The sequence below is a fragment of the Oryctolagus cuniculus genome, chromosome 7, assembly GCF_964237555.1.
Source record: "Oryctolagus cuniculus chromosome 7, mOryCun1.1, whole genome shotgun sequence".
NCBI classification, from domain to species: domain Eukaryota; kingdom Metazoa; phylum Chordata; class Mammalia; order Lagomorpha; family Leporidae; genus Oryctolagus; species Oryctolagus cuniculus.
The window spans coordinates 106,420,608-106,435,308 of record NC_091438.1 but is presented as its reverse complement, the minus strand read 5'-3'; the positions used below and the strand labels follow the sequence as shown (position 1 = coordinate 106,435,308).

Sequence of the window (14,701 nt, the reverse complement as noted above, 5' to 3'; positions counted from 1 at the left end):
CTTGTTGTCATCCCCACAACTCCACTGAAATTTCTTCTATCACGGTCTTTAGGAACGTCCACCTTGCCTCTTCAGCTATCCTTTTGGAAACACTCATCTTCACTGGGCACCAGGCACAGTATAGGAAGGATCTTTAAAAAGTCCACGGAAGATGCTTATGAACAACATATGCATGCATTCCAAAATGTTTTGCTTCAAAGTAAGCTTATCTTTTAAATCCATTTTTCACGGTTTCCTAACAATCCCACTGGCTGCTCTTCCTCCAGACCAATAAGTATCTCACTGCTCCATTCTTGTCTCTATCTACACAGCGCCTGGGGTAGGGCGGGAGATACCAGCCAGATCTTGGTTTTCAGCATTATCTGCAAGCTAATGATTCCCATTTTTATGTCTTCAGTCATTTATTTTCCCTAAAACTCCAAAATTGTGTATCCAATAGCCTTTTTAAACTTTCTCTGAATAGGCATCTCAAGTTTCTTTTTTTTTTTTTTTTTTTTGACAGGCAGAGTGGACAGTGAGAGAGAGAGACAGAGAGAAAGGTCTTCCTTTGCCATTGGTTCACCCTCCAATGGCCGCCATGACCTGCACGCTGAAGCCGGCATCTCAAGTTTCTATTCCTAAAACAGGACTCTGGGAGAACCTGCTTTAATGCTAGTGTTCCCTTTCTTAGGAAGTGGTATTATATTCATCCAGGTGCCCTGGACAAAAACAGATATAACGTTTAATGTGTCTCGTTCCTTAGGCTCAGTGTTTTATTAATCAGCAAGTCCTGTGAGCTTTACGTTCCAAATGTACTTAGAGTATGGTTAGTCACTACTTCCTGTACCAAGCTAGGCAAATTCACCCTTGTCACCAGCCTAGGCTTCTGCAACAGCTTTATAACTGGATTTTCCACTTTGTTTCTTGCCTGTTTTGCAGTCACTTCTCCACAGTGCTTTCTAAATGATTCCTTCATAGAAAACTGCACGCTGGGATTCACTTCACATTTTATCCTTTAGGATACTTGCACCTACTGGTGTTATCTGGAATGTTTTACCAGATCTTCCCATGATTCAAACCCTTACTTCTTTCTTATTCTACTCAAAAGTCATCCCTCTTCTATTGTCCTATAGATTTTTGTCCCTGAATCTACTTTATTTTTATTTGTTCACTTATTTGTCAATATAGTATATATTTGCTTAATTGTTTATGATTCCCCTTTCCCTCACCAGAATGCAAGTCTAAGAGATTTGTCGTCTCTTACAGTCCTGGCATCAAAAAGAGTTCTATATTATTGTAGGTGCCAAACAAATATTTGTTGGATGAAGGAATGATACTTAAATATAAATCTTTTAATTAGAAATCAAGTGATATTTCTATGACCCAAGGCTATGTAAAAAGTAGTCATCTTTCCATAATTTTGTTATCTCCAAAATATTCTGAAGAAACATTTTGAGAACCTTGATTTACAATTCTTTTAGATAGATATAGATACAATTTATAAGAGTAATTATGTAATAACAGGGGCTAGCTTGGTGGCAAGGCATGTTGAGCTGCTGCTTGTGGTGCAGGCATCCCATAGAGTACCAATTTGGATATCAGATGCTTCACTTCTAAACTAGCTCCCTGGTAATGTGCCTGGGAAAGTAGTGGAAGATGGTCTAAGTACTTGGGACACTATCATCCACTTGGGAGACCAGGACAGAGTTTCCTGGGTCCTGGTGTTGGACTGGTCCAGACTGTTGTGACCACTTGGGGAGAAAATGAGTAGATGGAAGACTGATTCTCTTTCTCTCTCTCTCCTCTCTTCTCTATCTCTAATTCTTTATTCCAAATAATTAAGTAAATCTTATAAAAATGATGTAATTGTAGTTTGTGTTGTTGGGTGTGGGCTTATGACAGAGACATCAACATTATCTCCTTTGGTGCAGTCATGTCACACTGATGTTCTACTGCATATATTAAGGCATAGTACAGAGAAACCTCCCTGAGAAATAAGAGTTCTGATATTCACACACTTTGACCAATGAAACTAAGAAGAGAAGTGAAATATAAGTTTATTAAAGTAACTTCAGATAATCCCATTGTAAAATACTTGGATAAAAGCATCTTGGTCACAGCCTTGAATATCTTAAGGGTCCAGCCTGGTGTCCCAAACTAGCCTACTGGAGTAGGCTCTTTTCACTCTGTAAAGTTACCTTTAAAAAATTCTTATATTCTTTGTCCTTTTTGCCCATGACTTCAGTGTTCTCCAATCTTGCCGAGAAGACATTTAAAATTACTTCAAGAATATTTAAGATTCACTGTTAAATACAGCAGGTGCCATTGTTGAGAACCTACTATGTGCCAGGCATTGTAAGTCTGTTATCTTACTTGGACATTTATAGTATTTTTTTCTGTACATAATAACCTCCTCCATCTATTAGGAACTGCTCTTTTCTCATCAAAACCCTGGCAGTTTTGTTAGGGGCTTTGCATATAGCTCTCACTTGCTGGCCAGAGGAGTTATCATGTGACAGGAATGAACCAATTAGAGTTACCACACAGAATTTTTACAAGAGTGCTGAAGGGAGAAATTGTTCTTCACCCTGATCACAAAGCTGCAAGGTGTGTTTTTGTCGCTCCCCCTCTTCGTGGAGGAACAACACAGGACCCTGCGCTGTTCTTTTGTCTGCTCGGCCCTCCCCGGGTTTGCTGCTGGTTCTTCCCGGGTTGGCTACTGTCCCTTCCACCTCCGTGGAAGGGCGGTTCCCCCTGGCCACTTTCCCCTCTTCCGCGGGGGAGCGGCACACCGCCGGCCGGCTCTCTCGGGGGCTGCACAGGTGTTCCTCAGGTGTTCCCTTTAGATGTTCCTGGTGCATGCCGTCTCTCTCCTCCTTTATAGTCCTCTTCCACCAGTCCCAACTCTGCTACCCACAACGCCGAGTACGCTGCTCTCCTCCAATCAGGAGCAGGTCCTACAGTTTATTGGTGGAACTGGAGGCAGCTGTGTAGAAGCTGTTTCTCCCTTCTCAGCGCCATATTGTGGGAGAGCAGATGCATAGAATAAGTCTTAATTCCAGTAACTTAGTCTAGTCCGAGTTGCTCCCAGTTGCTCCCCACATGTTCTTCCCTGTGTGGAGGAGCTGAAATGAGAGAATTACTTGACATACAGAGAATAAAGACAGACAGGAATCATAGAAGCCCAAAGGTGTTTGAATCATTCTATTATATCTTTTTTAGACATTGGCACTGCCCATTTCCTTCCAATTATAACAATGGTTTCATTATGTAAACCAACAGTTTCCTCTTTTTTTAATTATACCCATTTTAATTGGATGTATGGGCCCTTACAATTCTAAGATCTCTAAACAGCACAGTACATTGTATCTCCATTTTATAGATTCAAATCTCAAACATAAAGAAATTAAACTACTTGTTATCTGTGAAGTGGCTAAATGAGATTAAAATTTGTAGGCTTCTAACCTCCCTCTGCTCTATCTACTACACAACATTTCCACTCCCATCCATCTCTCTAAAGAAAGGATTTAGCACTCAGCAAGTAGTTAAATATGTGACACGATCTATTTTTATTTTAATGGGGACAAGCATCTCATGTAATTACAGAATAAGAATTCTAGCTAAGACTGTAAGTTCTGTATCTGTAAAATGACCAAGTTGGATTCAATAACCGCTGTGATTTTTTTCATGGAAAGTTTTCTAAAGTGAATTTGATTATTAATGCCTCTGAAGATCTAATTATACTGACTATGCCTCTAGGATTTATTTAAATATGAAAACAAAATCATCAAGAGGAGGTGCCTCTATCAGACTTCATGATCATGAGCCAAGTTGGCTTCCAGCCCTCCAGCAATAATGCTAGAGCAGTACTGTGAGAACATCAATATGTTATTATTTCCAGATCAGAGTCTAAAGGACATGTGTGCACTGCCAGCAAGGAATTAAAAAATATTCATAGCCAGTACTATAGAATATAGGCTTATTTTTTCTTGAAAATTATAGTCTATACTTCTAAATCTTGGAAACACTATTTTGGAATGATTATCCATCAGCACTTTACATTGGCATTCAAATTGGGTGCCCAACAAAAACTCCTACAAAATATTGGGTATTCTATAAATGCCTACATTGGAAATAAAATTGGTACAGTGACACCCATGTCAGGGCCAACACACTCAAAAAGGGATAGGCATACAGACCTGAAGGAAGCACACACACACACACACACACACACACTGGTCTTTTTTTGACTGTGTTCTTAGACTGGGTGCTAGGAACTTTTCCTCTGTAGGAGCTTTTTGATAATTGCCCAAGTCTAAATATCAAGATAATCTTGCCCTGAATGCATTTTAACTCTCAATTATTTGGATAATAAAATCAATTCATCCTTTTAGATTATATTTTCTACAGAAGTTCTAATTATTTTAAATTCATCAATATATGATATTTTGTTTACCAGGTATTTTATGTAAATTACCTGCTTAAATTAAAAAATCTATAAGATCAGTAGAGTTATTATTTAGGCTTTTCCTGCTTGTGTTTCATTGTCACAAGAGCTCCGTTATTATTTGCATTTAAGGATGAAGATACTGAGCCTCGGTAAATAAATGACTTATCTTGAACATCCGGTTAGTAAGTGGTGTTACATCCCAAGTTACGTCATTTATTCCACGATGTCTTCTCAGGCTTCAGAGAGTGCAGAGAGCAAGGGCTTTACAACTAAACACATTTCTTGGAATCTTAAATTCATCTACTCATTTTGTGACCTTGAGTAGATGACTTAATTTCTTAGATCTCTGGTTCCAATATCTTTGAAATGGAGTGAATAGGAACTAAATTATAAGCTTATTGTGAGTTCTAAATGAGAAATTACATAAAGCCCTTGGCACTCATCAGTGCCAATGTAGATACTCATTGATGTGAAGTAGGCACTCATCAAATGGCACTAGTTTTAATCCAAGAGTGATGGAGGGCAGGGAGGAGTGCCCTATTCAGTGTTGATAAATGAGATCTATGAAAGCTACAAATGTTCAGTGAAACTTTTTGAGTTTGAAGTGGTCCATCTTCAGGTATAGCAAGGCTCCAGGGATTTTCTAGGGATTTTTAATTTCTAATTGAAAACTAATGCACATGGATAAATTCTGGGGTTTTTACAGAGTTCTTTGGTGGTAAGGTTCATGGATTTGCCTGTTTTGATTTTTCCCATTCTAGTGCTCCTTCAAGGGTGGGGAACATCTAGTCTGCAAGCCATATAAGGCCCACAAAATCATTTGGTCTGGACCTTCCAAGGTAACCACGGGTGGGACTCAAAGTTCAATTAGTCTATAGCAAGCTAATCTTTAAGTTGATAATTTTGGATGGCTAGTGAATGATATTATAAATATCCATATAGCCCCTAACAGAAAAAAGGTCCCCCACTCCTGCTTTACACAAACACACACACACGCACACACGCACACACACACACATACAATCTAGCATCTTGTGGCTTCTAGGGAAGGCAAGGTTCCTGCCTTCCTTGGTGCTGTCATCTGGGACTGGTATCTAAAGCAGTTTGTATACTCTAGTACAGAGTTCATCAGATCTGCAACCAGCTTCTCTCTCTTCTATAACTACAGGTATCAGTTTGCTGCCCAGTCTACTGTGGCTTCTTGTGATACTGTGTGTGGATGATGTGGTACTAAACCTTAGATAAACTAAAGAATGAGTTCAAAAGGATCAGTTGTTAGGATAATGGGTCAAGAAATCAAGTGCATTTTGATCTCTAAGATATGGAAGACCCAATTCAACATGACTTGGACTCTTAGTTTTACTGTGATCATAAACAGGTTACAGAACTTCTCTTATTTCAGTTTTACAATGCCCTAAGTGAGACAATAATGCTGCCACCTTTCTAGGCTTGTGTAAGATTTCTTACTGGAAGAGCACTAGCCTTAGACTCAGAGAACTGTGCTCAAATCCATTCCTTGTCACTTATTAGCTATAGGATTGGGGAACTTTCAGTTCGCATCTTACAAGACTCATCTGACAAATGTTATCTTCAATACTTGACTCAAAAGGTGCTGTGAGTGGTAAAAAAGATTTGTTGGTAGATAAGATTGTAAAGGTGCACATGCCTGAGATGGGATCCCATTGACTTTATTGAGACTGAATCCCAGATGTAAGTTTCCTTATCTTTAGAATGGAGCTAAGGATACTTTTAAAAAAATATTTATTTATTTATTTATTTATGTGAAAGGCAGAGAACAGAGAGGCAGAGGCAGATTGAGAGATAGAGAGAGAATGGTCTTCCATCTGCTGGTTCATTCCCCAAATGGTCGCAAGGGCCAGAATTGGGCTGCTCCAATGCCAGGAGCCAGGAGCTTCCTCTGGGACTCCCATGCAGGTGTAGGGCCCAAGTTCTTGGGCCATCTTCATCTTCTACTGCTTTCCCAGACCATAGCAGAGAGCTGGATTGCAAGAGGAGCAGCCAGGTCTAGAACTGGCACTGTATGGGATGCCAGCACCTCAGGCAGAGGATTAACCTACTGCGCCTCAGTCCCAGTCCCACTAAGGTTACTTTTTCAGAAGATTTTTGTGGGGATTAATTGCAATAATATATGTTAAGGCAGTTTAGAAACTCAAATAATACTTAAAGATAATTACTAGTGCTGTTATTAATCTCTTATAATTATTCAAATAAGATTATGTTATTATTATTATTACATCGATCATTGTTGGTAGTTTTATTGTTTCCAATTCAAATAGTAAAGACGTTGGTTGTTCCTTATTGAAGCAGTAGTAAGGTAAAGAGATTGAAAATTTCCAAATTCATCAGTCCATAAGATTTTGTTCAGAAATGAACACAGTATTTTTTATAATATACTTTAACCAAGAAGTCACATTTTAGCATGTAAAATTATTGTGAGTGAAATGATTTTTAAGGTGTCATTTAAAACTAATAATGTTAAAATTAGTAAAATAAATAAGTGCTGCCCTGTTTGAGTACTTGATGGCTGTGTAGCTATTCTCACATTTCAGATTTTCGGTGTTAGGGTGTAGATCTTCACGAGGTACTGGTGTGTGATTTATTACTAAATGAGACTAAGGCCGGATTGTTTAGGTGTCTTGCATACTGTTATCTGTTGATGGACTATCTGTGTGCCTTTGTGCTCCCTGATAATATTCATTGTTTGTTGCTTTTCTTCCTGGTGTGCTTGAAGCACTCATCTTGTGATGTATTTGTCTATAAGTATGCAAGTGCCTGCCATTGTGTTTCTGCCATTTATATTCAGCCCTCTCTGCTGGAAATTGAGATTCAAAGGATCAGTAAGATTTGCTTTAGTAGAAAGCCAAGAGAGGTATTTGCAGACATAATCATAGAGTGATGTATTTCATGTTCATGGTCTTTTATTCCCCTATCCTGAGAAATTTCTACTACCAGTAGTTCAACTTTTTGAGAAAAGACCAACAATCTCTTTTACTGTCAGTAATGAATACTGCAGGTGAATTATAGAGTCAGAGGACTTAGATTGTAGCCATGACTTCTAGATAAGTGATCTTGAGTAAATTTAACTCTCAAATGTTGTTTCTTTAACTAATATTTGAATCCTTATGCTGACATATGTTTAATTGTATCCTAAGACAAGTCATGTAACCATTGTTAGTCTCATTTTTGTTACAAAATGAGGATAAAAGTGGCTCTTATTTCAGAGGGTTGTTATGAAGATTAAATGAGATAAAGTTGAAAAATATGTTTCTTGGAATATTTAATGGTTATTATTATTATAAGTCAATATTAACAAGGCAACATTTGAGAAGAGATACAATTCACAGTTCCTTATTTTCTTTAAGACTATTATCTCAGAGTCAATAGGTTTCTCTTAGGGAACTCAAAAAAGGAAATTATTCTGCCTCAATTTTGATGTTAAAGCTAAATAATTTATTTGACAAAGGGCTTAATCTTGCAAATAAGATAAAATTTTTAAAGATTTATTTATTTATTTGAAAGTCAGAATTACAGAGAGAAGAAGAGAGATCTCCACTGGCTCAACCCTCACTGGCCACAATGGCTGGGGCTGGGCAAGCCAGAAGCCAGAAGTCAGGAGCTTCTTCTGAGTCTCCCGTGTGGGTACAAGGGCCCAAGCACTTGGTCCGTCTTTGCTGCTTTCCTAGTCACATTAACAGAGAGCTGTATCAGGTGGAGTAGCCGGGACTTGAACTGGTGCCCATATGTGAATCTTGCATCACAGGCAGTGGCTTTACTTGCTAAGCCACGATGCCAGCCCCATAACATAAGTTTTTATAGAGATAATCATAAGGAATATACACATACCAAACAGAAAACTAAAATAAATAAGTTTAGCAAAGTTGTAAGATGTAAGATCAATATATAAAATCATTTATAATTCTACATCCATTAGCGATGAACACTTTGACAATTAAATTAAGAAAAAATTACATTTACTGTAGTATCAAGATCAAATCTTTAAGAGTAACTTTTCTAAGGAAATTCAAGGCTTGTGCATGGAAAAAATATAAAGTATTGTTAGAAGAAATTAAGGAAGGCCTAAATAAATGGAAAGACATCCTGTATTCATGGACACAAATAATTAATTTTTAGATGGCATTAATACCCACATTGATTTATATATTCAACACAATCTTGACCAATATCTCCAATTGTCTCTTTTGGGGAAATTGACAAGCTAATCCTAAAATTCATACAGAAATGCATGGGAGCTAAAATAACCAAAGCAAACTTCAAAAATAAGTTCTAGAATAGCAAAAACAAACTTGAAAACAAAATTGGAGCTCTCAAATTCATCCACTTGAAATCTAACTTATAAGACAGTACCATGCAAACATAAATAGATTAATGGAATATAATTGAGAAGCCAAAAATAAATCCATACATTTATGAGGCCAGCAAACTGCCTTGTGACATCACCACCCCATATCAGAGTGCCAGTTTGAGTCCCATCTGCTCCACTTCTCTTCCAGCTACCTAAAATGCACCTGAGAAATCAGAAAATAGGCCAAATACTTGGGCCTCCACCACCTGAGAAATCAGAAAATAGGCCAAATACTTGGGCCTCCACCACCCAGGTGGAAGATCAGGATAAGGTTCCAGGATCCTGTCTTCAGTGTGGCCCAGCCTTGGCCATTGTGGCCATATGGGGAGTGAACCAGGGAATGAAAGATCTCTTTCTCTGTCTCTAAATTTCTTTGTCATTCTACATTTTAAACAAAAAATAAATCTCTAAAAATAATTATATCTAAATATTGTGATCAATCCATTTTTTTTTACTTAAGTGCCAAGGCAATTCAGTGGAGGCTAACAAATAGTCCTTTTAGCAAATAGTAACAATGCGAAGGTATATCCAGATACAAAATAATGGAGTTAAGCTCCCATTTCACACCATATATAAAAATTAACTCAAAAATGATTCATGAAACGAAAAGCAAGAAATAAAACTACAGAAAGCTTGGGGCCGGTATTGTGGACCAATAGATTAAGCTACTGTTTGCAACATTGGCATCCCATATCAGAGTGCAAGTATGAGTCACAGTTGTTCCACTTCTGACTCAGCCTCCTGCTTGTGTGCCTGGGAGGGCAATACATAAGGGTTCAAGTACTTGGGACCCTGCCACTCATTTTAGGAATGTGAATTAAGTTCTTGGCTTCTGCCTTTGACCTGGCTCAGACCTGGTTTTTGCAGCCATTTGGGGAGTGAAAGTGTGGATGGAAGATCTTTCTCTCTTTTTCTGTCCCCCTCACCCCGTTTATCCTTCACTCTGCCTTTCAAATAAATAATTTTTTTTTTTTTGACAGGCAGAGTGGATAGTGAGAGAAAGAGACAGTGAGAAAGGTTTTCCTTTGCCGTTGGTTCACCCTCCAATGGCCGCCACGGCCGGCACGCTGCAGCCGGTGCACCACGCTGATCCGAAGGCAGGAGCCAGGTGCTTCTCCTGGTCTCCCATGGGGTGCAGGGCCCTAGCACTTGGGCCATCTTCCACTGCATTCCCAGGCCACAGCAGAGAGCTGGCCTGGAAGAGGAGCAACCGGGACAGAATCTGGCACCCCAACCGGGAATAGAACCCGGTGTGCCAGCGCCACTAGGTGGAGGCTTAGCCTATTGAGCCGCGGCACCGGCCTCAAATAAATAAATGTTAAAAAATAAAACTACAAAAATCTTATGAGAAAACATAGGAGTAAATACTTATGATTTAGGTTAGTAAGTTTCCTAGATATGACATCAATGGCAAAAATGACAAAGAACTAAATGAAATAGACTTCATTAAAATGAAAAGCTTTTGTACTTCTAAGGACACTAATAAAAAATTAAAGGACAACATACCGAGTGGTAGCAAATGTTCATAAGCCATGTGTTAGATAAGAAAACTATTTCCAGAAAATGTAAAGAATGCTTACAACTCAATAATAAAAAGCAAAATACCCAATGTAAAAATAGGCAAAGAGTTGGAATAGACATTTCTCCAAAGAAGATGTACAAATGGTAAGTATATAAAAATTTGGTTGATGCCATTAGCGGTTAGATAAATATAAACGAAAACCACAGTGAGATACCACTTCACACCCGCTAGGATTGCTATACTGAAAAAGACAGATAAATTCTGGATAGAGTGTAGGGAATTCAGAATTGTCATCCATTTCTGGTGAGTTTTTAAAATGGCATGACCACCTTGGAACATAGTTTGGCTATTTTTTTAAATATTAAAAATAGAATTATAATTTCACTTCTAGGTTTATATCTAGGAAAAATGAAAACACGTATCTACGCAAAAACTTGTATATGAGCGTTCACAGATGTGTTATTCATATGTAATGACTAAAAAGTAGAAATAATTCAAATCGCAATCAACATAAGCAAAATATGATACATTCTTGCCATGAAATAAAATACTAATAAATGATATTATATGAATTATCCTTGAAAATTCTATAGGTGAAAGAAATCACATATTGTAAGATTCAATTTATGTGTTTAAGTGGACAAATTAATAGGAACAAAAACATAGATTTATGATTGCTAGGTCCTGGGGAAACAGTAAATGGAGATGGAGTTTCTTTTTGGGTTGATAATGTTACAAAATTTAAAAAGTGGTAATAGTTAGACAACAGTGAATAGATTAAAACCATTCACATTGATACTTTATAAAGGTATATTTGACAGGATGTAAATTATATCTTAATAAATTCATCTTATAAAAGAGAAACAAACTTTTTGATGATTCCATGTAATAATCATAGTAATTTCATATGATTGTGTCATGGTTTAGTGATGAATTAGTCACATGTCATCTTTAAAATTTTCCTTATCTGATATTACCAGATGGCCTTTTTGATTTAATATTTTCTCCAAAATAATCTAAAAATACTGATTTAGTAGCATTCTCAGAAGTAAGCAAGTTACCTGATTAGATTAAATTGAACGCATTCACCAATGCTTCTTTCTTTTCTTTTGAGTCTTTCTTCATAACTACACTGCTTCCCAAACCACCCAGAAAATAAGTTTTTTTCCTATAAGAGAATTACCTTGAACATTCAACCTGACACAAGGTATTATTTTCATAAATATCACTTTTGTTTAATTATGAACTAGGCCAACTAGCTTCTTTCTTGTTAGTTTTAATTCTTTGGACTGACATTTCTTTCTATTATTTTATCAATTAACTCATTTCTCAGCACAAATTTATTGAGCACATACTTTGTGCTGGGCAGTAAAGTAGACACTGAAAGTCATGTAATATACAGATATCCTCTTTTTCTTGGAGTCACATTCTAGTGCAAAGATACAGATTACATACCTAATAAATAAATTATATGATATGTTAGACAGTGGTAAATATTGTGCAAAAAAATAAAAGAGCAAAGAAAGGAGAGTGCCAGAGTTGGGGCACACAGGTTAGATCTCATTCACAATGCCTTCGGGAAGCTGAGAGCAATTGGGGAAGAGCATTTTAGGCAGAAAGAACCGCCACTGAATACTTCCTGAGCCTGAAACATGACTGGCATGGTCTAGAAGTAGCAAAGGGCCACAGTAGCTTCTGCAGTGAGAAGAAGGTGCAGCACTGAGATTAGTGAGATAATGGGGAACATGTTCAGGGCCCTGGGACCGTTGTAAAGACTTTGGCTTTCATCTGAATGAAATGGAGACCAATTAGAACAGGTTTAGCTGGTGGAAGATGTGACCTGAGTTAGATTTTTAATGAATTATTCCAGCTACTATTCTGAAAATAAACTATGGGGGTGGGGGCAAGAAGTCGAATCAAAAAATTAGTTTTCATGTCTAGACTTTGATCTTTGGTGAAGATGTGGTTTTTTTTTTTTTTTGTTTTGGATTTATTTATTTACTTGAAAGTCAGAGTTACATAGAGGGAAGGAGAGGCAGAGAGAGAGAGAGAGAGAGGTCTTCCATCCACTGGTTCACTCTTCAGTTGGCCACAACGGCTGGAGCTGTGCTGATCCGAAGCCAGGAGCCAGGAGCTTCTTCTGGGTCTCCCATGTGGGTGCAGGGGCCCAAGGACTTGGGCCATCTTCTGCCGCTTTCCCAGGCCACAGCAGAGAGCTGGATCAGAAGTGGAGCAGTCGGAACACGAACCGGTGCCCATATGGGATGCCAACACTGCAAGAAGTGGCTTTACCTGCTATACTACAGCGCGGGCCCCGAACCTGTGTTTTTATAAACACGTTGCCAGCATTGCATCCAATGAGCCCTGCCTTAATGTCAACTTCTCTGAGACATTGTGAGGATTGGGAGACTCAGCTGTGGGGATCACTCTGAAACAAAGAAGCCAGACATCCCTCCCAGCAACACAGATACAATTAAAATACAGAATTAGCAGGATCCAGGCAGAAGACGGATAAGGATGATGCCAAAGGAGGGCATTTGGACATGTATTTCATTCGATTGCAAACCAGTGTTGGTCAGCGTGAGTAATGATGCTATTCTCCTCAGAGATCCAGAATGCTGGGACCCTAGTCCTCTCTGTTGAACGTCTTTGGGGTATAAACTGTCACCCTGGGATATGCCTTTCAATCTGAGAATCTTTAAAACTATTATTGTTTTTCTAAGTTACCAGTGATCCCTGTGGCCTTCAAGAGCTACTGTGTCAGTTAAGAGGCCAGTCTTTCTGGACTGGAGACGGAAGTTTAAATACATACCAGCGTGCTAAGAGCAGTCAGGGGAATTGATCCCAAACCTGAAAGTTGATGTCATTATTCCAGTCTCCCTGTTTCTTTGTGTAGCAGACATTTTCGTTGCCCTGTAATCTTCTGCGATGAAAAAGACGTATAACCTCTCCAGGGTTTTCTCTTTTGCTGTGGTCTAACATATGTCATTCAGGAAATCTGACCCCGTGTGTTAGGTGTTCTCTGATCGTGCACTGAATGGGCTAAACAATGCAGAACGAGTCAGACAGGAGGTTTGATAGCTCCAAACGCAATGCAAAAGGTAGCAGGGAGAGAATTGCACCTGACTAATCTGATCACTGTGAACTTCGACTAAAAGAAAACCCAGAAAACATGCTGAAATAGCACAAGGCGTGGAGGAGAAAATGCAAAATGAGCAAGAACACAAAGGCTACTGTTTAAAGGGAGATTTTCCTACAGTTTTGGAAACTCAAATTCTTTCCTTCCCCGAGGTAAATTGGAAGAGATGCTACACACACCCCGTAGGAAGCTATCATTCAGATGTGGCTGCAGATCGATTTTCTCATTTGATTTCTAAAGGAAACTACTGAAGATGCTCCTGTTGAATGCATACACCGTGATTGCTAAGTCATTTGTATTCATATTGAAAATGATATCTAATCTGCAATGGGAAGTGACATGCCAGCAGGAAGGAAAATAAAAGGACAAAGAGCCCAGCAACTCTGGGGCAGCAGGAACGCAGGGAAATGAATGAACATGAACAAAGTTGCTGAGTGGTGGGATACCGATAGCACCCCACCTCTGCAGGATGTTGCGTGTTCAGGATCTGCCTCCCCCTCGGCGACATTCGTGGATATGGTAGGTGCTGGTAATGCTACGAGCAGAGAACTTTATCTGACAATTCAGGACAGCTGGGAGATGCTTTCATATCTAAATCACTGGATAGCAAGAAATTAAAAATAAGCAAAAGTCTAGGGGAAAATGTTATGCTTGCTAAAATGATATGATTTTAGTAAAAATATTTTGAGTCCAAATATGAAAAGTCCTTTATCTTATTTTGAGTTATAGAAATATAGAATGGACTTTTTCTGTAAGAATAAATTATCAGTTTCCTCAGGCCAGGGTAAAACTAGTGAATGCTATTCATTGTTCTTGACTTGAAGTTTAAAATAAGAATATTTATTAAACGCTTTCCCCTATCAAACTCTTTTAAAAATGAAAAATAAAGTTATGAGCAGTTAGATTAAATTGTCAAGATTTTTTAACCGTTTTCAAATATTTTTTGTGTGACTAATGAGTAGTTAGTATTTTTCTCATTTTATTTTTAGAGCTATGGGAGAAATTTAAAATACTTTGGTTTAAAATACTTCTGTTGCTAATGAACTGTGTGTCCCCTTTTGAGTGTCATCTCAGTAAGAAAAATGGAATTATGGGTACATGGAGGATTTGCGGTAACATAAGCCAGGACCATGCAATGATCTGGTTCAGCTTTGTATAATTGCAAAGCACCCAGATTTACAATGTAACAAAACAGGAACATGAGTGCAGATTTTCAGCATTGCCATT

General features: G+C 38.3%; 1 protein-coding gene across 5 annotated transcripts in view; it reads left to right on the top strand.

Moving 5' to 3' along the window:
- The window catches only part of PDE4B (phosphodiesterase 4B), a 678,720-nt gene that overhangs the window by 430,929 nt on the left and 233,090 nt on the right, over positions 1–14,701 (top strand). Inside the window, exon 1 of one of the 5 annotated variants that reach the window (XM_070078330.1) lies at positions 13,845–13,993. The exons of the other annotated variants lie outside the window; for them this stretch is intronic. Coding sequence (XP_069934431.1) covers positions 13,944–13,993 — 50 coding nt within the window. The 5' untranslated portion in view covers positions 13,845–13,943. Of the gene's footprint in view, positions 1–13,844; positions 13,994–14,701 lie in introns of those variants that run through there. 5 annotated transcript variants of the gene reach the window in all.